This window comes from Primulina huaijiensis, chromosome 10 (genome assembly GCF_012295235.1).
Source record: "Primulina huaijiensis isolate GDHJ02 chromosome 10, ASM1229523v2, whole genome shotgun sequence".
Taxonomy (NCBI): domain Eukaryota; kingdom Viridiplantae; phylum Streptophyta; class Magnoliopsida; order Lamiales; family Gesneriaceae; genus Primulina; species Primulina huaijiensis.
The window spans coordinates 4,743,894-4,770,268 of NC_133315.1; the positions used below are offsets into that span (position 1 = coordinate 4,743,894).

General features: G+C 36.0%; 1 protein-coding gene and 1 pseudogene across 2 annotated transcripts; both read left to right on the plus strand.

Moving 5' to 3' along the window:
- Nucleotides 1-675: 675 nt before the first annotated feature.
- LOC140986435 (protein TRAUCO-like) lies at nt 676-8,101 on the plus strand. Of its 2 annotated transcripts, none has more exons than XM_073454683.1 (3): nt 676-1,780; nt 6,975-7,065; nt 7,797-8,101. In XM_073454683.1, exons 1-3 carry the CDS (start codon nt 724-726, stop codon nt 7,801-7,803), a joined length of 1,155 nt encoding a protein of 384 aa, XP_073310784.1. In that variant the 5' UTR covers nt 676-723; the 3' UTR covers nt 7,804-8,101. The 2 variants fall into 2 exon arrangements, with proteins under 2 accessions (XP_073310784.1, XP_073310783.1); XM_073454682.1 differs by having other exon boundaries at nt 679-1,780; nt 6,975-7,214.
- A 13,044-nt stretch (nt 8,102-21,145) lies between these two features.
- LOC140985512 (zinc finger CCCH domain-containing protein 55-like) lies at nt 21,146-25,927 on the plus strand (annotated as a pseudogene).
- The last annotated feature ends 448 nt before the right edge of the window (nt 25,928-26,375 follow it).

The window sequence follows — 26,375 nt, forward strand, 5'->3', positions numbered from 1 at the left end:
TTTTCACTGTTGCATGATATGTATCTGACCTTTTATTACGGTTCAGGTGTGTTGAGTCTTTAAACTCATTAGATGTGATTGATGCAGGTGAGCAGTTTGTTGATAGCGAGACTGGAGGTGTCGAGGACTGAGTGAACTGGGTCTGGTGGTGCACATGAAATCTCGAAGACCTTGCATTTCTTCCACATATTATGATCATGAGCCATGGGTTTAAACATTATTTTTAAATGTTTTTTCATCTTTTGATACATTGTGGATTTTGACAGACTTTTTGGTATTGCGTTCAAGTTCTTTTTAAAACAGTATACTAGAAGTTTGATTACATTTAAGATTTATTTAACTATAGTTATTTTTATTCAGTGGTTGGATGACTTTTTAAAATACATAGTTTGACCATGTGTACGTGTATTTTCGGCTTTAGTAAAAAAAATTCTAATAGCATTTAGTAGTAGACATTTCAAGTTATGAGTAAATTATATGAAAAATATTACTTATCTAAATAAAAAATGTATTTTTATAAAAACTAATTGATGTTACAAATAGAACTACTAAGGTTTCAACTTTTATATATGATATAGATAAACTAGTAATAAAGTATTAATAAATTTAAAAAATTAGAAATAAAGTGTAAATAGTCATGATTTGTTTCGGGCCTTATTGCATATCTAAAGCCCATATCATATTTTAGTCCAAAGAAATTTTATTTTATCTGCTTTTCCTTCAATGCCTCTAATATCTAAAATGGAGTCCGTTCAAACACCGACCACCACCGTGAACGGCGGCGACACCTATACCACCGTCGTCGCTGTCTCAGTCGCTAAGGCCGAGCGGGAAACCGATGTCGATAACGTGAATGGTGCTAAGGAAGAGCTGGAACACGCAGCCTCCGAGGAGATATCCTCTGATGAGACCTCCAATTATGGAACTCCGACTTTGCACCCAGAAACGGATGCCGAAGAGGAAGATGAAGAAGAAGACGAGGAGGGAGAAGAAGAGGACCACACTACGAAGAAGCAAAAGCAGCTTTCCGAATTGCCGATAGGCGATTCTTCGGATGCCGGAATTTCTGTAATGCCCTCAAGCGCTGATACGAATACGCCGTTGCCTTTTCCGAACGGTAAGCCAGCAAATGCCGTGAAGAAGCCGAAGAAGAAGAGCAAGGATGTGTGGACCACCACTTCCAGGAAGGGGAAGAAAAAGACCAAGCACGTCTCCAACAATGGTCATAACTCCAAGAAGGCAGCAAGCGGTGAGCTCTCGGCCGAGGGTAAAGTTTTAATCACCCCAATCCCAAGATTTCCCGACAAAAACGACGACAGCCCAGACTTGAAAATATGTCTTTCAAAGTTGTACAAGGCGGAAAAGGTTGAACTCAGTGAAGATAGATTAAATGCGGGAAGCACTAAGGGGTATAGAATGGTGAGAGCTACTCGGGGGGTGAGTGAAGGTGCATGGTATTTTGAAATCAAAGTGGTGCATTTGGGAGAGACAGGGCATACGAGGTTGGGGTGGTCGACAGATAAAGGCGACTTGCAGGCACCAGTAGGATACGATGGGAATAGTTTCGGGTACAGAGATGTTGATGGCAGTAAAGTGCACAAGGCTTTAAGGGAGAAGTATGGGGACGAAGGATATAAAGAAGGTGATGTTATTGGGTTTTACATTAATTTACCAGATGGAGGATCTTACGCGCCCTATCCTCAGCGAATGGTTTGGTACAAGGGGCAGCGCTATGCTTGTGCCCCTGATGCCAAAGATTATTCCCCCAAAGTTGTTCCTGGTGAGTACATCTTTGTTCTTTGTAATGTAGGTTGTTTCAATGCATATGATGTTCTTGATCATTGCTAGTGTAAAATTGATGTGATCCAATATTTGACTTTTGCTTGAGTGCTATGTATATGATAACACTTAATTTGGCGATGTGTGCTTTGTAAGTGTCAATAACAAAGTCATTGTCTTGGGCGAATGGATTTGTGATAAGAATCTCTGGAGATCTTTCTTCTCCACTTACTCGTAACTGAATTTTCTTGCAAGTTGGAATCCAGTCTTCTCCCAGTGGCAGGCAGCCCCTCTTAGTCTTAGAGAAGTCAGAATGTTCTCACACTTTATTTTTTTGCTTGGTTTGAGGAAGCTTACTTATCTTATTATTTAGTGGCTTTAGCTTTCTTTGGTTTCGTGGCTTGTAGTTCTGCCCTTAGTGCGCTGGATCATTGAAAAATGGAGAAATTACTATGTCAGGTAAGACCACGTGAGGGTTCTTCATCTCATTTCTCAATCAGATATTGGTCAAAAGAGAAAGTATGGATACAATTACATTCGTTTGTTCTTGCGGGGCTTTTATAGACCGATTCTGTCAAAGTTTTCTCAGGCTGTGGCAGAGTCGTATCTCTTTGCTTCACCTTCTTTTCTTGCCACCTTGCATCTGACTAGCGTGGCTAAACAGAACGAGCAATCAAATTAGCTTTGGCTGTTATTGGTTGGAACCATTCATTCTTTGAGTCTAGCAGAAAGGAAAGAAAGTATTACACAGGGGAATAGCCAAAAAGTTTTAATCTGGTGGGCAAATAATTTATGCACTCAAAAATCCAAATATACACACGATCATAGTTGTGGACTAATTGTGGTCTATTGTAAATATAACATTTCACCATCAATACCCGTTCATGCAATTTTTTGAGGTTAGAAATTTTGAATATTTCCTCAAGCATCAAATCTAAGCAATAAGTTGCACATGGAGTCCAATACTAGTGTGGAAAATTCTTTTCCAAAAAACGATCTGAAAAAATAAAGTAAATTTACTTTAAAATTTTTTGAAAATCTGATTTTAATTCAATTTACAATTTATAATATTACATGCTCTAACATTGCAGCTTGCATTATCTGTTACAACCTGTACCACATCTATTCTCCAATTCGATTCACAAATTTAGTAACTTATACATCTTATCAGCAGTGTGAGGATAACTTGAAGCATCCGCTGATTCAACAAATGCGCTTCCCTTAGGACCATTTACCAAAAAATTTATAATAGTTCAATTTTTTTTTTATCTGTCCACCCATCTGTCATGATTGTGCAACCATACCTATAATGATCTTCTTCGTGGGATTTGAGAAGCAGGTTCGTATTTGTCAACTCTTTCTTCAAATACTTAACTTTTACTTCATGATATAATGGAGGTTTCATTCCCACTCCAAAAGTCCTAATAGTATCAATACGGAGTTGCAAAGAATCATATTTAATGGTATTGAAAAGAATTCCGGCATCATTCATCCACATAGCAAGTTTCCGAACCTTATTTTCTCTTAATTTTTTCTTATTTTCATCATACTGTCTAAGAGTTTCTTCTACATCTTTCACAAAATAAAGGTAAATAGGCCCCGTTTGTTTACACCTTTTACCCTGCACCGTAGGAGGGATACTTGAACTGGGTATCGGTTGTTTCCCTTTCATTTTAGTTTGAATATCATCCTCGTCTTCATATTCATTTTCATCTTCTTCCAAATCAACAATATAATCTAAATGAAGAATATTATCCATTTGATTCTTCAAAACACTCTTGTTTTGCATGAACTCTTTAATTTTATCTTTAACATATTCCAAACATTTCGGACAAGCTTTCACATTTTTATTGCCCCCAACTAAATGTAGTTTATGCCGATAAATAACACCATTTGTTATTTTACCACGAAAACAATAACATACAATATTTGGATTTTTAGGATCCGGAAGTATTGCATAATTCCAAGCAATATACTTTCGATTTGATGGAATTGTTATATTTGACATGATTAAATACTGAAATATAAATATTAATCACCTATTATATTATAAAAAATAAAAAAACACAATTTAAAATTTTTTTCTGAAATTCCTAAACTTAGCGTTTTCCAATTTTGGGTAGCAAATGAGAAGAGAACACAGCAGGGACGGCGGAGCGGCAGTGGCAACATGGCAAAGACGCAGCGCAAAGCAGAGGCGATGCAGTGAGGGTGGAGAGATTTCAAGTCTGCGGATGGGCTGGGCTTAAATTTGGACGCTTAAAATTGTAAGGACCAAGTCTGCATAAAGTTAAAAAAAATTGTGCGGCTTGTATGAAGCGCATAAGCGATCGAACGTCGCCTCCAAGCGCAGCGTACACAGCGCCTCGCGTCGCTTTGCGCTTGAATGTCCGAGGCGAGCGCTTTTGACATCATTGCACACGATATACACACACCATAGGGTGGAGTCTTTGCCATTCGCCATAATTCTTTGTCTTAGCCATCTTCAACAGTGCCATAGCAGTGATTAGAAGTGAGATCCCAACAGAGAACTTTCTAGATATACTTGGTGTGTACACTAGAGAATCTTGCATATAGATAAAAATACAAAACAAATAGAAGCCCAAAAATCCTAGACAAAATGAAACAGCAAGAAGCGACAAAAAAATGAATAAGATTAGTATATAAAAGTCCCACTATTAACGAAAATGGGTTCTTTCCGAAATTGAAAAGGAGCGCAAAACCACTAATTACTTTTTTGGTAACCTAAGAAATTAGGCAATAAAATCCTTTCTATTGTCTATGGCAATTCAGCAGCCGCATCTTTTGTTTGAGCAAAAATGGGAAACTCCATTATCTGGAATCTCAGCCGCCTTGGGCTCTGGATCTCGTACCTACCGTGGTGTGGGAATCCTCATGGGATAAATTAGAAAGTATGGGCTAACGTGCTGCAGAAATTGCTTCCTAGTAATGCCAATGAAATCTGTTTTATGAAGTATTGTGGAACCGACTATGCTACAGCTTTTGAAATTTCAAGGATTATCCTTTAATGAAATCTTTTTGAAGAAGTTCCAATTTTACGTTTCTGATAAAAATGATTATTTGGTCTATGGTTGAAACTTTGTATTACGTTTCGAATAGACATTTTCGTCTCTGGTAGTACGCATGTAATCCACGGCTATAAAATTGGAAAAAATATGTTTCTTTCCTATTTCTAAGATTAAACCAAAGGATTAGCAAATAAAAGTGCTAATGCTACAAGTAATCCATAAATTGTTAAATCTTCCAGCTAGATTAAGCCAATCACTGGCCTTAAAGGAATGAATTAACTGGCCTCTCATTCGATCAACAAATAAACCTGGATCATTTCATGTATTCTTTTAAAGTTGGGTACTCGAGTTCATTGAAGGTTGTGTTGGATTGGTATCTATCATAGAATGGTTTTTTGGACAAGAAGAAAGAACTTGGAATGGTTTTTGAATAATTTATTTTGAAATTCTCATATGGTAGGTGATGGATGGTGGTAATGGTTGATGACGTATAATTTTTGAAAAAGTCGAGGAAAGGGAATGATTGAGTAATTATCCCATTTGAAAGTAATGATTGGATAAATGGAGTGATGTTTAGTTGGAAATTCTGCTTGTAATTTTTTATATAAAAATGACATTAGTTTAAAGCCATGATTGGTATAGTGGAATAAAATCACGTAGGAATGGAATAAACATTGGAATGAAATGAGAATAGGAATAGAATGATGGGTTTATTCCATTTAAATGATTAGTAACCAAAAAATGAAACATAAATGGAATGAAATTATTTTTAATTGTCAAATAAGTTCTTAATTAAATTTCAAAATACTCAAAAATGTTATTGTTATTATTATTCAAAATGATATAGATTTATACTAGTTAAGCTAAATGAGGAAAACATTTTATCAAAATGAGGAGCAAATGAGGAGTGGGAAAATGGATGGAATGGCTATTTCCATGAATATGAGAATGACCATTCTCATTAGAAAGCGACGTTCCAATGTCATACCAATAATGGGTATAAGGAATGAGATAGGAATGATCATTCCATTTCTACCATGTTCCCTTCTACCAAGCATGCCATAAGTTTTGGAATAACCGAAAGAGAGAAACACCAACTTAATGGACCCTATAGTTATAGTGTTCTAGCTATGTCTTTGTACTATTCTTGATATGAAGCTTTGTCCTACATGGTGTTCTCTGCTTTGGTTTTTTATTCAAGTTTTATTTTGGGTTGCATGTAAGAAAACCCAGGTTTTACTTGCTTTGCTTAATTGTTTGTCTGTTAAGATTTCAAGTGAGTAAGAACTGTCGTTTATTGGCATTAAGAAAATGCCTTATATTCAGGTTGATGTGATCTCTTCATTATTCTTTAACAAGTTAAGTTGGTGCAATATCTTTGGAAATGAAATACTCCAGTTGGAATAGAAAATCATGTGAAGAGGTAGAGAAAATTTGTTTCAATCTTTTTCATAGCGTTGAAACCTGATTAGCTTGTCTGTGAAAGGTGAAAATGATAGGTGTATTAGGTATTTATGAACTAGCTGGACGAGAGATATGTGTAGGTACCTTGATCGCCATTTTTAATTTCCATCAGGCATTTAATGACTGTTTATTTGTGGAATGTTTCCAAAGCTGAATGCAGGCGCAGAAATGTTTTTTTTTTGTTCTAGGGATGGTAGTTGAACAATAAAGTAATTTCATATTTTTTCTCAAATTGTGAGATCGTGTAGCATGTATGGTTGCTTTATGTTTTGGATTAGTTCCACATTGACTTACAAGTTACAAGCCATGCCTTTTTGGCTGGATTGTGTTTATAATCAGAGCGACTAGGTTGGATTTTTTGTGTACACAACTCTCTGGTGAACCCTGTTTCAGCATGGAATTGAAACTTCCTCAAAAGTGTATGAATATAGCTACTGGGGCATGTTTGTGACTTTCGTTTGAAATAGTTCAGAAAAGCATTATTTGTTGCCCTTTTCTTCAATTTTAGTAGAAAAATTCCGGTCAGGTGGCCAGTTATATTATTTATTCAAGTTATTTTATGTTTTCTGTTGTACAGTTTTGCCAATTTGCTCTTTAATTTGGTTCCTTACTTGAAGTTTAATTCTTCAACATGTAATTATAGTAACGTGATCAATCTACCATTGAGTTGTTCACGAGACCATTTTTTTTGGTGTCGGGCAGGAAGTGAGATGTCTTTTTTCAAGAATGGAGTATGCCAAGGGGTTGCTTTTGATAATCTTTTCGGCGGCCACTACTACCCTGCTGCTTCAATGTACACTCTTCCGAACCAACCGAATTGTGTCGTTAAGTTCAATTTTGGTCCTGATTTTGAATGTTTTCCAGAAGACTTTGGTGGACACCCTGCCCCAAGACCCATGATTGAAGTTCCTTATCAAAGTTATGATGGCAAAGTCGAGAACGGTGTGTTCAATGAGAAGGAAGAGTAGCTATAAATTTCAGTTGCTTATATATATATATCAATTTCATAGGAACCAACATTTCTTTACATTTGAAACATGAACAGTCAGTCACCTAGTGGGAAACATGACTTTTTCTTGGAACCACGGTTTGCCATTTCCATGATGATGAAAAAGGAGGGTTTAGCTGTAGATTGCTCGAATTAGAAGAGAGAGAGAAACAACATAGATTTCAATTTTAAGAGGAACATGTTTATTCATATGTTGACAAGATTTTTATCCATGTTGTAAAACATAAGTATCAATTTCTTCCCTTTTCTGGGGACTTTTTTCAAGTTTCTTGAGTTAGCCACGAGTGAACATAGTGGGCATGGTACTATTTCTTGTTTCCGTAGTACTTGCGAATTGAAAGTCGCTAAAAGCGTAAACAACAGCGAGCCAAATATTATTTATGAGTTGCTACATCTACTTGTTCATCCTAGTTATAATTTCTTGAGTTTGTGTCTCTGTTTTCCTTAAAAAAGAATATGAAAGGAACGCCTGTTTCTATGATTCTACGTGATTGAAAGTTTGTTGGCGGTGGCAGGTGGTAGTCCATGGAAAATTACAAGAATTTGCCCAATGTTCAACGTGGTAAAAGAAGAAAACAGTCAAATTGTGAAAGCTGGGGAAATGATTGGTTAAAGGCAGTCAAATATTAAGCAGTATGTATGAATACTCATACTCAGGTTTGTTCTGTTCCACTTCTAAAAATTTCTTTGCCCGTTCTATGTTCTCGTTATGCTAATGGTCTTGAAGAGAGTGAAAACGTGGCTGAGTGTTTGTTTGAAAGTGTACCTAAATGTAAGATAAATACAAATCTTATGGGATTGTGGAGTGGATTTGTATGTACATTTATGGTCTGTTTGAGCCAGCTCAATTATTTGTCAATTTTAGTTTTTTTTTCCTGTGTAGAAAAGTCATTGGATTGTGATTGATTTCTCTATGTTACACCCTCCCGCTGTAAAAAATGATTGTATAATGATTGGCAATACATCTCTCACACACTAAACTAACTATGTATGTTCTTCCAGCACTTGCAAATAGGATCTCTCTGTAAATATCAACCTGCACTAAAAATCTTTAAATCCCACTTAAGAAACAAGATTAATTTCCTCTAAATCAGGAATTAAAAAATAAATCTCCTACTTCTTCGCACTGAATGAAACATCTTACACCGAATCACAAACGGAAAAAATGCAGCAAACTACAAAACAAAAGAACAAATTATTCCGCTTTACCTGAAAAAACTGAAGGAATATACATTTGAACTTGGTACTTTCACCAAGTTTCTCATTTTCGGTATTCTCATAGCAAATTCTGAAGGATCTAAAATTGGCAGGGCGAACCACCGGAGTCAAGTGAGTCGAAGCAGGCAGACATTCGCGCATTTAGGTACGCACAACCACATTTCTGAAACTGATAGTTCCGATTCCAAACCAAACAGCGCGGATACCGTTTTAGTTTTAATGGTTTCGGTACCAGTTTCTATTTATTCTTTCGAATTTAAAAGTAAAAAGGAAAAATAACTATTAAACTAACTGTTCAACAATTATATTATAAAATTATACTAATATTTAGGTATCATTATAATAAAGATATAAAATTAGGGGTTAATTTAAGAGAATGTCTCTTGTGAGACGGTCTCACGAATATTTATCTGTGAGACATGTCAATCTTATCGATATTTACAATAAAAAGTAATGCTCTTAGCATAAAAAGTAATACTTTTTCATGGATGACCCAAATAAAAGATCTGTCTCACAAAATACGACCATTGAGACCGTCTCACACAAGTTTTTGCCTAAATTTAATTAATATATATCAAATAGTTTAATTACATAATTTAAGTTAGTTATCTATACTATAAGATCTTAAGGTTAATTTACGGTTTCACACGGTTTTGGTTCTTTCTTTTAACTAGTATACCGATGCACGCAACGTATAATATTTTTTTATAATTCATTTGATTTATATTTAAATGAGAATCAAAATGTAATTATAAGAAATAGTGAGACATTACACTGCAATTTTGAATAAAAAAAAAAACATTTTTGGTGAATTTTTCCATAATAGAGGGACAAAAATAGATATACATATTTTGGTGTCCTTGACGATTTGTACTATGTCTTCAACTTTAATAAAATAGAATATAATAGGATAGATAATTGAAACCCATCAGTAAGTACACGGTTCCGATATCAGCCTTTGATTTTTGTTTTTGTATAGACGAACCACGGTTCCTTGGCCATGAGTAGCATTTAAGTTAACCACGATCCTTAGTTTTGTTCGGATCCGAGGCCGAAGGACAGTTGAGGCGACTACCGAGCCGTCACCTACATCCTCATCCATGAGATTTTGTGGTTTGATTTTGGTTAAGATGCTTGGAATGGGGATGACCAGCTTTTGGGGATTACTGTTGGGCCGGCCCACGTAGGATCTTTGGTCTCCAAATTGGGCCTGGTCGTGTGTCCTCTTACTTCATTTTCTTGTTTTAGTTAATTTAGTACTTCTGACTATTGAAAGAACATATTAAAAAAAAAAAAAATCAGAAAACTAGGACAGCCTTTGTTAGCTTAGTGACCTTAGTCTTCTCGAAGTAGAAAAGTTCTTGTTCAAGACCTTAAAAAACAGAAAATAAAATTACATAAATAGCCCTGCAATTTTAAATGAAATGTATAAATATAATTTTGTGCTCAAAAACTAGAGTTATCATAAACATAAACCCCTATAAATGCTAAGGTAAAAACTTGTGTGAGATGGTCTCACGGGTCGTATTTGTGAGACAGATCTCTTATTTGAATCATTCATGAAAAAGTAAGACTTTTTATACTAAGAGTATTACTTTTTATTGTGAATATGGGTAAGGTTGACCCGTCTCACAGATTAAGATCCGTGAAACGGTCTCACATGAAACCCACTCAAATTCTAATAGACTAATATGTCTTCTGTTTTTAGAAGAAATCAAGCTAATTTAACTAGTGTATTAAAAAAACTTAAGCACATTTACCCTCTTTTTAAGAGGTTTTTTTTATGATTTTTTTAACCCATGTGTTTAAAAAAAACTCAAGCACAAATATAAGGGGTTTTATGTTTGATTTTTAAAAATATGAAATTTTTTAATTTGATTATTTTTTTAAAAAAAAGAGTTTTTCATTTTTTGAAATTTTAATAGGAACTAAATTTGGGAGTCAGCAAACCAAGTTCGCCCGACCCGTAAATAGCCAAGTAGGACAGGAGACACATGAACATTTCTACCTCGTTCAGTATTTTGTTTGTCCCTGCGCATAGGGACAAGGCACAAACCCACAATAATAAATTAGAGAGAGAATGAAAAATAAATCATATATATATATATATGTTAAAAATAAAAATTTATAGTAAAAATTAAAAATCTCAAATTTTCAAAATATATTAAATTATACATTTTATAAAATTTTGTCTACTCAATTGTTTTTTTTTCACAAATTGAGATACCTATTTATAAAATTTCTTTGGAAGTAATCCAAAAATAAATACATCATTACATACATCATCACACACTAATTTTCAATATTTACAACTCTTATTTTCAACATTCAATCTCTTATTTTCAAAACTCTCCTCTGTGATGATGATCATGATACAATGATTTTCATCATTACGTGTTTTTATGCTTTCTCGTTGAAAACCTTATTAGGAAAAACCTATTTAGATAAAAACCATAGTAAAGGAAAGTGAGTGCAGTCACGTAAACTCTCCCTCATTTTAACACGAACGATTCTTCACAAATTTCGTAAATTGCACATCCCAATCTTATATATATGCTTTCTGAATATTGTCGTAAGAAGTGCCTTTGTGAAAAGATCTGATGAGTTTTCACTTGACTGAATGTGACGAATATCAATATCTTTATTCTTCTCAAGCTCTTGGGTGAATGCGAAGAACTTAGGGGGAATATGTTATATCGCTTTTTATTTATCCTTCTTTCATTTGAGTAACACATATTTGAGTAACACATGCAGTTGGATATGGTTTCTAGACCAAGAATAACTTCAATATCTTCACATGGACGGAATAAATCTTTTTATATGTTTAATGATCTAACAACCATTGTACTTAAATGATTTGATTTATCCCTATTAAAACGTTTAAAGACCATTTCTGTATAATTTGACTTGTGAACAAATATTCCGCATTCCTATTGTTCAATTTGCAAACCCAGACAATACTTTGTTTTTCCAATGTCCTTTATTTCAAATTCTTCCTTCAAGTACGACACAACTTCTTGAATTTCCTTATTCATTCCAATGATGTTTAAAATTATCAACATATACATCAATAATTACGCATCCGGATGTTGTTTTCTTAATAAAAACGCAAGGGCATATTGAATTATTTACATATCCCTTTTTCATTAAGTGTTCACTAAGCCGATTATACCACATTCGACCGGATTGCTTTAACCCATATAATAATCTTTGCAATTTCACAGAATAACATTATCTGAGTTTTGAACTTTGTGCTTCAGGCATCTTAAATCCTTCAGTAATATATATATATATATACTATCGAGTGATCCGTATAAGTAAACTGTTACAACATCCATAAGACGTATTTCTAAATTTTCATATACCACCAAACTAATCAAATACCAAAACGTAATTTCATCCATAACAGGATAATACATTTTTTCATAATCAATTTCAGACCTTTGAGAAAAACCTTGTGCAACAAGGAGAGATTTATATCTTACTATTTAATTTTTCTCATTTCACTTTCGAATAAAAATACACTTGTACCCAATAGGTTTTACACCTTCAAGTGTAAGGACTATATGTCCAAAAATGTTACGTTTATTTAGCGAATCCAATTCAACCTGAATGATGTCTTTCCATTTTATCCAGTCCTGTCAATTTTTAAATTCACCAAAAGATTTTGGTCAATGATCTTCATTGTCATTTATGATATCAAATGTCACATTGTAAGAAAATATCTCATCAATTTCTTTTATATCTTTTCGGCTCCATATTTTTCCAGTATTAATATAATTGATAGAGATTTGATTCTCAGATTCTCATCAGTTTGTGGTTCTAACAGAACATTTTCATCATCATGTATTTCTGTCGGAATATCATTCTCTATTTTGTGATCATCGTGTTTCTCTATACTTTTTTTTCGAGGATTTTTATCCTTGGAACCGATTGGCCTTCCACGCTTCAAGCGTTTAATGACATCATGAGTGTCTTCAATTTGATTATTTGGAATTTCAATTCGAACATGAGCATTTACAGCATGTATATATGATTTAGTTACTCCTTTCATGTCTGCAAATGCATCTGGTATTTGATTTGTTATTCTTTGCAAGTGCATAATTTTTTGTACATCCTTTTCACATTGTTTAGTTCTTGGATCCAGATGTAACAATGATGATGTTTACCATGTAATTTTCTTTTCGATATGTTTCTTTTCTCCCCCTAATATTGTGAAGATTTCCTTATTAAAATGAAAATCAGCAAAACGTGCTATAAACACGCCGCTTGTCTGAGGTTCAAGATATCGAATTATTGATGGGCTATCATAATCAACATAAATTCCGATCTTTCTTTGATGTCTCATTTTTGTTCGTTGAGGCAGTGCAATAGGCATGTATACCATACATTCAAAAATTCTCATATGAGAAATGTCTGGTTCTTTACCAAAGACAAGCTGCAATGGGAGTATTTATGATATGCACTTAGTCTGATGCGAATTAATGCAGCAGCATGTAAAATTGCATGTCCCTATATAGAAACAGGGAGTTTTGTTTCCATAATCATTGGTCTAGCAATTAGTTGCATACGTTTAATCAATGATTCAGCTAATCTATTTTGTGTATGTACATGAACAACATGATGCTCAACAATGATTCCGAGTGACATATGATAATCATTGAAAGTCTGAGAAGTAAATTCACTAGCATTATCAAGTCTGATTTTTTTATTGTATGATCGAGAAATCGATTCCGTAATTTTATTATTTGAGCAAGTAATCTTGCAAATACCATATTTCAAGTTGATAATAAACATACATGTGACTATCTGTTGGAGGCATCGATCAATACCATAAAATATCTAAATGGTCCACATGGTAGATGAATTAGCCTATAAAAATCACCCTGAATACGTTCAAGAATTATGAGTGATTCAGTTTGGATTTTAGCTGATGATAGTCTTATAATAATTTTTCCAAGAAAACATGTTTTGCATTGAAATTTATTATTTTGAAAGATCTTCTGGTCTTTCATCGGATGACCATGTGTATTTTCTGTAATTCTTCGCATCATTATTGAACCAAGATGTCCTAATCAATTATGCCAATTAATCAGTATTGAAAAATTATCAACTACCATGTTTGATTCAATTGGAATTTTTTTGTTACTTTTGTTTAACTATTTTTGTTATTAAAAGCAGATATGGGCATGGAGCAGGATTAAATGTGTTAACCCCGACCGAGATGGGTTAACATTAGTTGTACCTCCCATCGATCCAGATGCTATTACTCCAATTTTTCCATATGGTGCAAGGTAATATTTAAAATATATTGTGGTAATATCATGTATATCTCTTATAATTTTTTGATATGTAATTGTATTTGTTAAATTTGTAGATGAAAAATTGGATTTAGTTACATACATTCGCCCACACATGCTGTAAGAATTATAAAAGATTCTCTCGATCGTATGAATAATAATGAGGTATTATTGAATGTATAGTATTTTATACTGATTAAATGTATATTAAAGTTTTTTTATTTAAATGAATGTTAAATTTTAACATTTATATTTTTTACAGTTTAATTGGATCGTTTACCAGAAGAATGACATAGATGTAAAGACGATTATTGATTCATATGACAATAAAATATGGTGATGTGTTTGTCCCCTTATTTGCTTTGACATCGTAGAGATGCATTGTCCTAATCAGGTGATGCAACAATTCAGAAGGAGACAATCAATTCCAAGGTCTGCCCTCGACAATGATGATCTGCATAATATAACGAGAACAGGTCATCGAAACACAAATTGGAGAGATTATCATAAAAATTCAATTGAGTTGTGGAATAGTAGATTGAGATATGTTGCTAAAGGGGTACGACACGGGAGATCTATGAAAACTGACGAAGACTACTTTCAATGGTATAATCGAATAACTGTACGACCCATCGTGCGTGTATCTTGTTCGAGCATGGGATCACGTACCTCATTCAGCGAGCATCAGGACTCGCTGTCCTCGCCTGACAGCTCAACCTCCTCATCCTCATCATACTCAACATCATCCTCGATAGGTGGGTGTTAAAATGTTGGCGGGGGCGGAATGGCTCGTCGGAGGCGCTAGTCGCAGGGAAGCGCTGCGCAAGCACACGAGTAAAAGCATGCATGTAATCCATGTGCTCGCGTGTGATCCGCCACTGTCTCCTCATCATGCGCTCTAAGTCATCGAGACGCTATTGTGCGGTCTGTCCCCTCTCTGCACGTGCTTATCGTGCGTGTGGTGCCTGTGGGACAGGCTGTGGCTGTGTTCCACTCCCTGAAGCATCGTCCGAACCACTTTCAATTTGCCTCTATCTTTTATCCCTTGGGAGCTTCCCAACGAGTAAGATATCGTCTTTTTTGTGTAAGGTTGGCTCACTATCATCCCATGTAACCCCAGCTAGGTCGTAGATCTCTGTGATGGTCGAAGAATGGGGCATGCTAACTGCGGATGTGCCCCGTGAAGCCTGCAAAATCGAATTCATGATCACCTGACATGCATCCACTGTCTTGCCGCTGAAGATGCAATAGACCAATGCTGTTTTCGTTTTTGTCACATCAGAAACATGCCCAGATGGCATCAACCGCGAGGCGATAAAATGATACCAGCTATATGCCTCCCTAAGCATGGATGTCGCAGGAAATGTGACCGGAGCTCGCTGATTATTGAGCTTTCAAACCGTGTCCGGCTCACAAAGTGTGTTGATTATCGTCTCATAGGGATAGGCCTATCTCATAAATCTCGTGTACTCGTCGGTGTCATAGTCAGGCGTCGAGTACAACGAGTTAATAGTCCTACTGTCGAAAGGAACCATCTGCACCCTTATTTGCACGTGATAGTCCTCATGCCTAACCTTTAAGTTAGCGTAGAATTCCTGCACAAGTGACATCACAGCATCTGCCGGTGGCTTCACAAACTCATTCCAATGCAAATACTGAGCCAGATTTAATGTCTCACAACCCGGGACGCTCTGATCCATCCCTCTTTCCCCTGCATGTTTTTCTCTTGTAATTTTGTATAATTTTCTGCGGCAACTGCATCCCAAAACCGTCGTCTATCAAAATCAAAATCAGACGACTCATCATACCCAGACTAAACTTGCTTACTTTTCTTCCTCGGAGGCATACTTCAACTCAAATAATAATCCTCGTTCGATAGCAATTTTCCCTAACAACAACGAATCAAACAATGACAATTTCAACAATATTGCGCCCACAATATGAACACAATCAATCAAACATTAGTTCTCCTATAACATACAATGCTCCAATCCAAAAATTGTCAACAACAACCTATATCGAACATGTTATATGCACAAACTCAAGAACTTTATTCATTCAAATTTGAACATGGAATTGAAGATTCATAACACCAAGAACAATTACCTTTTGAATTGAACGAAATTTTATTGCACTTCGTCAGGGGTCGAATTGTCGAAGTGGAACGATTTTTGGTGGTGGAGAATGAGGGAGGCGCTGGTTTGTTGTGTAGGGATGAATGAGTTTGTGAGGGGTTTTTTTTTTTTAATATAGAAAGGTATTAGCGCCGTGGCGCTGAGTAAGTAGCGCAGCGGCTCTGGCTTGTTGGGAGACTAGCGCTGCAGTGCTTATTGGGTAGCATCGGGGCGCTAGTCCGGCGCAAGGCTGGCGCTGCGGTGCTTAAATTATAGCGCCGCAGTGCTAGTCTAGCGCAAACTTGGCGCTGTAGCGCTTAAAATATAGCGCCGCGGCGCTTGTCTTGCGCAAAGCTGGCACCGCGGCGCTTAAAATATCATGCTGCGGCGCTAGTCTTGCGCAAAGCTGGCTAATATAAGTGGATTTTACTTGTTTTTCATATCGTGTTATGTCCTGTTGTGTTGCATTTATCATTTAGATTTCATGCATTTTGTGTTATTTTAGCATAATTTCTATTTTCTTGTTCTTATGAGTTTAGTTGCTAAAAATGCAGGTGAGTCGTGAAGAAACTGAAAATAAATTCGAGAGACCTCTGCCCGAGAGCACATTTATGTCCGCCCGGGCGCCTCCAAGGTGTGAGAAATAGATGTTTTTGCGAGAGTCATCCGCCCGGGCGGAAACTTATGTCCGCCCGGGCACGTCAAAGACTAAAAAAAAAATATGCGAAAGTCATCCGTCCGAGCGGAAACTTATGTCCGCCCGGGCGCGCTTGTATTTTTGGAAAGAATTTTTGGACGATTTCTTCCCTTAATTCTGAATGGGGAGGATATGTAAGGGGATTTTGCACGAAAATTGAGGATCATGGAGACATAATTGAGAGCCACCACAAGCCTTGGAGAGGAGTTTTGCGCTTGAAGTAAAGATTCGAAGATTTCCGGGCACAGTTCTTCACAGATCTCGTCTAGTCTAGTATTTCTAATCTTGTTTTTATCATTCAAACATTGTTTTGTTTATTTTTATTATGAATTCGAGTAGCTAACTTTATATATTTGTTGGGATTTAAGGGGATCCTACCCCAAACTTTGTTTTAATTAATTTATATTTCAATAGTTGGTTTGTTCTTGATTTTACTATTGTTTTATCGTGTTGTTAGAGTGTAGCTAACTTTAACAACGTTTTTGTTTTGCGAGTGAGTTCGAGAGAATAACTTGTGATAGGAACGAGTAGTATAATCCGTGGATCTACAATTTACATAAATATATGAAATTGGATACGCGCCGATAGTCATAGTCCTAAGGGTCGAAAACTAGGGGATTTCATAGATCGACATGCGATTCACTCTTGATAAATAATTAAAGACATTTAATTACTTCACTGAGTAGAATTAGTTTGACATATCTCGAGAGAGTGTGTTCAATTGAATAGGAAATCATGTCGGAAGCGTAAATCACTATCGAACGAATTAATTAATTAACAAGGGGTAGGTGAACTGAAATTCCCAACAAATTCATTTCTCATTGAATTTCAATCAACCATTTTAGATATTATATCTCATTATTCAACTCTTGAATCTTTTTATTTGCATATTTATTTGAGCATAGGAGTATTAAAACAATCATCCAAATTTCGTTACTAAAGATTTAATAACTGAAAATAATAATTGTCAAATATAGTCTTCAGCGGAACGATACTCGTACTCACGTACATTATACTATTACTTTACATCGTGCACTTGCGATTAATTTTTGAGCATACAAAATCATATTTTTAGTACGGATTCCACAGTGCAAGTTTTGCTCGATCACTGGCGCTGCGGCACCCACTGCATGGCGCTTAGGTGCAGATTCAGCGAAATTGTGTCCATTTTTTTCTTTTAACTATAAGCGGTTTCTTTATAAGACGTGATATCACTTTAACAAAATACTTCATCTGCACAAAATTTATAAACATTGACAACAAAAATTTGTGTTGACTCTCAAAACCTCAAATTTTTTTACATCGTTGTACTCAACATTCATTTTTTCTTGTTGCTTATGGTGATTTAGGTACACCTACCTCGTTGTTGTCTATCTCTAACTACCTGTTTGTCCATCTCATTTCTCAATCGAGATGTTCTGTCTCTCTCAACTCTTCTTATTTCACGTCTAACCGGGTTGTGGTGCAACTCGAACGTTGGAGGATCCCAGTATCGCTCATCTTCAAGAGGTGGAAATCTACCCTCGTACGTTGCTAAGTACTCAGATATATTATATCATGGCTGCACAAGTGTCGTGGGATCTAACAAGTGCCACTTAGCGGTGCAAATAGCATGGGAACATGGGATGCCAAAAATCGTCCATTTACCACACGAACAATCACTCAATGATAACTTGACCACCTGCATATGTTGGCAACGACTTGGTCTTCCTACAGTAGCAACTGAAGCAGTTTGCTCACGTACAACATATTTGGCAACACGATGTTCACTAGATTTTCTCGCCCATTTATCATACTTCTGAAATGCATAATCTGACCACAGCTAACTTTCCTGAACCATATGACCACCTCTTGTCACACATTCAATGAAATATTGTACGTACTTCATAAGTGTCAAGTGTACAATCGCAAATATAGGAAGTCTACGAGCACCCTTCAACACACTATTTAAACACTCCGACATATTGGTTGTCATCACCCCACGACGCCAACCACCGTCATGAGCCAAAATGTTTTTTTGCTTGATTGTCTCCATTGTTGCTTCAAACTTACAAATTTGATTTTGTGTGTCTGACGCCCAGCATAAATCTTTCAAATGCACGTATTTGAATTTAGCATTAAAATTTGAACACACGTGTCTCAAACAAAAACGATACACTCCATAAGGAAGTTGAAAATATGGTAGATCTTCAGTTGCTCGCACAATTCTCTTATGCCTATCAGAAATTAGGCACACACAATTTTCACCACAAACAACATGTCGTCCTAGATTCTTCAAGAACCATTTCCAAGAATCTGATGTTTCTTCATCCACAATAGCAAATGCTAGCTATAGAACCTGATTGTTCGCATCCAGAGTGACATCGATCAACATTTTGTGCTTGTATTTGGTATACAAGTGTGTACCATCGACACTAATTATTTTTCGACAATGCCGAAACCCATCAATACACGGCCTAAATGCCCAGAAAACATAGTTCAGTGTCTTAATCATTTCAGTGTTGGCTCTGATATGCTTCCACTCCACAGCTGTTCCCAGATTATATTTGGACAAAGCACACATATATTTTGGAAGTAATTGAACGGATCTCTCTCATGTACCATAAGCAATTTCCATAGCACGTTTCAAACTTCTCCATACATTTGTATACGAGATTTGATATCCATATTTATCTTTCACATTTTCAATGATATACTTAATCTCGTACGAAGGATTACAACGAACAACTCCCAATAGCGTATGTGCCACCATATCAATGTTCAAGTTCTGATGGTTTATACCAACAGAGGTAGATATACATGTGTGAGGCCCGCCATATTTTGTTATTTTCCAATAACAAGTTTTGGCCTTCAAAGAAGCGCATAGTCCCCATCGACAAATGACCGTAGAAGAATGATTTATGCAACGTAATTTCCACAAACTGTGTGTGCTATCCACGACACGGTACTCACGCCTGACAACTCTAACGGAATAATCCTTCACAAATGCAATAAGATCATTCTTGTCTTTAAATAACATATTAACGCATAATTCTCTTCTCTTTGGATTATAATAGCTTGTTTGCATTTCAGAAGGTAAACCGATAGAATCAGGAGGCTCTTCCCCAAAAAATTTATTGAAAAATGATGGAATTTCAGAAGTGTTAGAAAGAAATGGTACGGTTTGCCTCTGTAAAGTCTCACGAGGTGGTTGTCGAGATGATGTCCCCTCATCAAAATTTGAAAATTTATTCACTTCTTCATCATCATCCACTTCTTATTCTTCAGACTCACTATATGACATATCGGGTTCAGTATCACTCCTAGAAATATCATCATTAATGGCCAGATCTGGACAACGAGCACTCGTATCTAATGTTGTATTCGACCAATATGGAGCATGATTTTGTTCCGACGAGACATTTATATATTGATCCCAAGACCCACTTACATTATCGAAATTTATATTACTGAGTCCTTCAGTAACCTGTGAACATAAGATTCTAGATCCTGGAAACCACCATATATAGAAATTTCGGGTTGGTTATTGAACCCTGAATCGGATGCATGTGGAACGTATGATTCAGGATCATCAAATCCAACATGATGCTCGATTGAATTTGCTTCCACGTATAAATGTAACATATGCATATTGTCACATTGCATTATAAAATGTAAAGCGTCATCATCACCGAGATTGACTTGAATTTCATGTCAAGATTATCTCTCCATGAATGAATATTTGGTTGACAATTTCAGAGAAAAATTCATTGGATCGATTCCTAATATTTTATGCACAAATTCAACCAACTCCAATAAATTAATAGATCGTAATACTCGTATCGGTCTAACAAATGGAATACTACATTCAACCGATCCATTATCGATAACTACATGACCACCAAAATATAAGAGTACATCGATATTAGACATTTTGACGAAGAAATTTGAGAGAAAATTTAAGCAGAATGCTCGAACAAGATTTTAAGCCGAGAGCAAGAAAAAATTTATAAAACTCATTTCGAAGTTCACAACATTATACAGATTATAATATGCCTCTAAAAAATTAAAAATAAATTTTAAAATTTTCATTGATTGATCCGACATATATTTCAGAAATAAGAAATCACATGAAAATCTTTAGAAATCAGAAATCATGTGGAAATCTTGCAAAAGATTCAATTATTGAAGGAAAAATACAAAATTTCAGCTATACATCCGTATAAATATTGAGCGAAAAAGAACAAAAAATATGGTGAGGTGACGAAGTATCTGTGCTTAGTAAGCAGAGATTCTTGGAGTGTCCGTGCTGACGAAGCACGGATATTGCTCCACGTTGGGGCGTCTGTGCTTCGTGAGCACGGATATTGCTACACGTTGGAGCATCCGTGCTTACGAGGAACGGATAATGCTCACGTGGAATTAGTATTCGTTCTTCGTAAGTGCATATTATAGTATTCATGCAAATTATTTTTTATCTTGAATTATTTTTGAACTTTTTTTATTTCAAAATTATTTATAAAAAAAAAACCTCTCTCTCCTCGGTTTCCCTCTAAAAAGCTTTAGTCTTTTATAAAACCAGTACTTTAAACCCTACAAATTCCTCCCCTGTTCACTGTCATTATCACTCTCTCCCCGAAGATTTTGATAGGCAAACGAAAAGATAAAGATTAAAGAAAAGCCCTTGTTGGAGTGGATTTCTTGCTGGAGTTTACGACTTGTCGCTGTAGAAAATTTACTGGGAAAAGATAAAGAAAAAAGTTCCAACAACTCTCCATGGATACATCTGAGGCTACCAAAGTGTTGATGTCAAGAATTCAGAGTTTGAATGCTACGAAAATCATAGGAGTTATTTTGATACAAGACGAAGGGGAGAAGGATATAATAAGATTATCCCAGACTTCTGATACCGTTTTGTTATCTTGTATTAATCAAGTGAAGATTTGTTTGGGAATTAGTCCAAGTTGCCATTCTTCCGACGCTTCAAATGCCATGAGGCCGAAGAACCCATTTTCGCTTAGTTCATCAAGAATCTCGATACCAAGCGATGGATTCCATTTGAGCAACCCTTCGTCACCAGCGGATGCTTTTCCAAAAATTATCCCGAGGCCCGTCTCTTATACTTCTGCAATAAATGACGCTTACACTAGTGGTGATAGTTTTTCGGGTTCGTCGAGTTTGTCTCTGTATGGAGATGAGTTTGGTGAAGAAATGTTCAGCAGCGGTGGTGGTAGAGTGCGGGTGCACCCGAAAGTTCACGAGCAGAATGATTCCATGGTGGATACAAGAATCAGCCCAAGTGGAAGGAGTGATTATCTGATTCTCCCTTATTCCGAGGATTTTAACAGCAGTATTATTTCCCCTCACTCCAACCCATTTCACCGAAGGAGTTGTTCTGAGAATGATGATTCATTTCTTGCTAATCCTGAGGAAGAAGGTGCTGGAAGTGGATTTGGGTGGACTCCTTGCATGTACTATGCGAGGGGGTTTTGCAAGAATGGTAGTTCTTGCAAGTTCTTGCACAGTGTCAGTGGTGGTGCTGAAGGTATTGATGTAGGGTCTCCAAGACCACGCCCGAATTCTTCTGGGCTTGATGAGTTTTTGAGGATGAAGGCTATTCAGCAGCCGAGGTTCGCTCTCATGGCTACCGGAGGTCACTCTCCTCATGGATGCAGCAAGCGTGCGAACTTTCTGAATGAGAATCAGAGGTAAATTTTTATTTGAAATCTACCTTGTCCTTCATTTTTTAAGCAAGTTCATCACAGGTGCAATTACTGACCTTTTTTTCTGAAGAGTTGAAATAGTCTTTGTCATTCTTCGTTTTCACAGTTTTTTCCCTTGTGCCTTTGTGCTTTTTGAGAAGGCGGCTAAGTTCTGATTTCGATCTCATTTTGGTTCTGGTTATTAGTATTTGCCGTTTATGTTACTTCACCTGGTTTTAATCGTAACTTGTGGTATTATTCTTCCTCCCTTCCTCATTCTTTGGTCTATATTCTACTGATAAATCTTGTTTTTGGTAGATGCGTATGAACTGAATGCCTGCTAAAATAGTACTCCATGACAATCGTTTAATGTGGTTTTGTATGTTTATAATGGAAAACTTAACCAAGTAGATTCTATATTGGTATAGAATTGTGGCTGTTGATAATGGATAACACTTTTTGGTCATCCGTTTGAACTAGTTTAAGTAATTTCTCATCAGCAGTGTGATGTAATGTTAGATCGGCTACCGCTGCGCCAATGATGGGAGATAGTATCAAAAAATTAACCCGTATCTACCTGAGAGGAATGACTCTTTTTCAATGGGACTCAGTTCTATTGCAAATTCGAGCTCCCGGCAGATTTACTTAACATTTCCTGCTGACTGTACATTTAAGGATGTGGATGTATCTGTTTACTTTCGGTAGGTGATTTCTTTTGCAGTTTATTGAAATTTTCATTCATGGAACTAATATCAAAATGTGCTTGGTCGTCTTTGTTTGAAGTAATTTTGGGCCGGTGCAAGATGTTAGGATACCGTATCAACAAAAACGGATGTTCGGGTTTGTCTCTTTCGCCTTTCCCGAGACTGTGAAGCTCATTTTGGCAAAAGGAAACCCTCATTTTGTTTGTGGTTCTCGTATTCTTGTCAAACCTTACAAAGAGACAGGAATGTTCCCCGACAAGTACTTTTTTCACTCCATCTTTCTCCTTCCTTGGAGTTATAACTATCAATGCCATATTGGTTATGATGTCCAATTTTTATTGAATCACATGCAGGAAACATCAGAACATTGAGTTAGGGGAATATGCTGCTTCTCTAAGCCCTACGGAACTTGATTTGAGAGAGCACCTCGATATCCCTTTTGGTACTTACACGCAGATGGCTGCATATTAACCCGACCACAACGAGTTTATAACGTAATTCTTCTTTAAATATTTTTTTTTGCACAGAACCGAGAATGTTGCTCAATTCACATGAGATGATGTTGAGAAGAAAAATGGAGAAGGAAGCTGAATTACAGCATGCTGTGGAACTCCAACGAAGAAGGATGATGAATTTACACCTAATGGATCTGAAAAATCAGCCTCAAATGCATAATTCTTTTCCAGTTTCCTTTCCAAGACGGTCCCAGTTGACAAAACAGAATATCCTTGTTTCTTCTAACGTGTTTGATCAAGAGGTCCCCGGAGGTTAGATTTGTAAACGTCCGTGATTTCATAAGTTCTCGAGCATGTGTGTGTGTCTGCTCAAACACATAGGCAACAAGTTGAAGTGGCTTGACATCCGAGTGCAACAAATTAGAAGTGGCCGTCTTTTTATTCTTACAGATGATGATGGTGGCCAAGAAGCAGCTGTATCTCAAGCCGTTACAGCTGATGATTTGAAGTTGACAGGAGGAACTAAATTGGCAATTAACAATGATCTTGCAGGTGCCAATAACCAAGAACATGTAGACGAAGATGAATCTGATATATCTGAAAGGTACTAGAAGTTATTTTAATGAAGTGCAGCATGATGCGATTTGATAACCTTGCTGAGAAAGCATACATGATAAATCCAAGCTTCAACTATTCTGCTTGTTGTTTAACTGTTTACCAAAATTTTAAACTTTTTGCTAAAAAAATTTGTCCTGTTATGTGTTGTTATTGTTATGAAACGGCTTGGAGTACACTCTTCCTGATAACTTATTTGCTTCGCCTACAAAATTCTCTTCAGAAAACCGACCAGTTTACTTCCCTGCTCCAGATGAATCCTCTGACCCTCTATAGTTTCCAGATCGCATTATATTAAAATGCCAAGGTACTTATTTTCCTCATTTCCTTGTGCTTCCTTTTGTTCCTTGGCTTCCACATTGAAAAAATTTACCTATTGATACCCCCATAAGGATCAACGAGATCACATCACCTATCTTCAGTTGTTTACATGCTGCTTTATTATTGTGAAGGAACCACTGAAATGTAGGTATCAGTAGCTGATTGGTACAAACAAGCTGGGAATTAGCTTAGCATGGTAAGATCATTGATCTTAGGTCAACATTTTCTGATATACAATTAGCTGGAGCTGATTGGTACAAACAAGCTGGGAATTAGCTTAGCATGGTAAGATCATTGATCTTAGGTCAACATTTTCTGATATACAATTAGCTGCCTTATCCAGCTGTGTTGTATGTAAACATAGTTACAGTTTTATCATAAAGAACACGGATTACTCATTTTTTGAAGGATTGATTCTAATGTTCACCTTTTTACATTGTTCGATGCAGAAAATTTGAGCATCACATATAAAGAACTAATTACATTGTGTAGCTGTATAGCCGAAACAATGGCCATAACAATAGGAAAGGATCTGTAAGCAAGATCTCCTCGATATCATCCATCATCTATGTTCATACCATACTGCTACTGAACACCAATACATAATGCATGGATAGATGACAGCAGAACCAATGTATTAGAACCGGGTAGCACTTTGTTCATTTAATATAGTCAGTAGTTTTTTGGACCCCTTGGAACTATATGACATATAACAATCAAAGAGTTGCAGATAGCAACTCTCACTATCACAGAATGCAAATTTAACTTTTTTTTCTTTGTTTTCTATACCTTCTGTTCAATCCTCTGATTATCTTGGGCTTTCTTTACTGCCCTGTATGGAATGCTGGATACTTGACCAGAATGTAATGGTTATCCTACCGTGATCAAGATACCATGGAGTGTGCTTCGAAAAACGATCTACTATTGGTGTGAAAAAAGTATGTATTGGGATATAGGACCTTAATTGAAAGGAAAATGAGAAGATTTGACACTTGTATTTAAGCCAAATCTTAAAAATAGAGGAAGGAAAACTTTGAAAATTAACTTCATATTTATCTTACGATTGCATGGGACACTTCCAGTCCAGGATTTATTGTCAAAGTAAAGGAAGGAAATTTATGCGTGCGTGATTAGGTGCAGCCTAGATTGGTGCCTAGATTGGTTGAAAGGGTGAAACACTAGTGTGAAGTGTATTATTAATATTGAACGCAGAAATGGGTTGATGAAAGAAAGATTTTGTTGTCACTCTCTTTTCCACCGTGCAGCTTTTAAGCCATCTGTCAAATTACTACGCAAAGAAAAGAGGGAAAGAAAGAAGTAGTTTTATGGGTTAATTTCACTTTACTCCCTCTGTTTTTTTATCCATTCTTACTCTAACCTCAACCCTTTTACTTGCATAGATTGACTTTGCTCGGAAAGTTATCGATAAATCGCCTCGTTCAAAACTGATTCTTACTATTATAACTAGTTTATGCATAAAAATGTGGTTTTGGGCAGATGTTTGGATCCATTGTAGATAAGAGATCGTTTGATTCATGTAATAAGAACAAGTGATTGTATGATTAAATGTATAAGAAGTTAAAATATGTTGATAAAAAAGATGATACGATAAACTAGATAATGTTTGGTATAGTTGTTTAGAGTTATCACTCCTAATGAATTTTATAAATATTATGTAAAATTGTAACGTGCTTTATGATTAGGGCTGGATTTTTTTTTTTTTTTTTTAAATAAATGAACTTCATGAAGAATGTGGTCATGTGGAGAGAGATACCAACTCATACTTTATTTGGGGGGAAATGAGAATTGGGAAGAATCTCAAGGTGTATTTGAAATTAATCCATGTCTTATGATATCACTTGTTGGGTTTTCAGTGTATAATAACAACTTACCTTGTCTCACATCGAAATTTGAGTGTAAGAGAAGTGATTAAAAATTTATAAAATGAGAATTTGTTCCCTTAAATTATCATATCTTAGTTGATTTTTT

Coding starts and splice junctions, on each gene's coding strand:
- LOC140986435 (XM_073454682.1), top strand. CDS start 724: ATGCCTCTAATATCTAAAATGGAGTCCGTTCAAACACCGACCACCACC. Junction 1,781..6,974: donor TTCCCCCAAAGTTGTTCCTG/GTGAGTACATCT, acceptor GGTGTCGGGCAG/GAAGTGAGATGTCTTTTTTC. Junction 7,215..7,796: donor TGATGGCAAAGTCGAGAACG/GTGTGTTCAATG, acceptor TGGCGGTGGCAG/GTGGTAGTCCATGGAAAATT.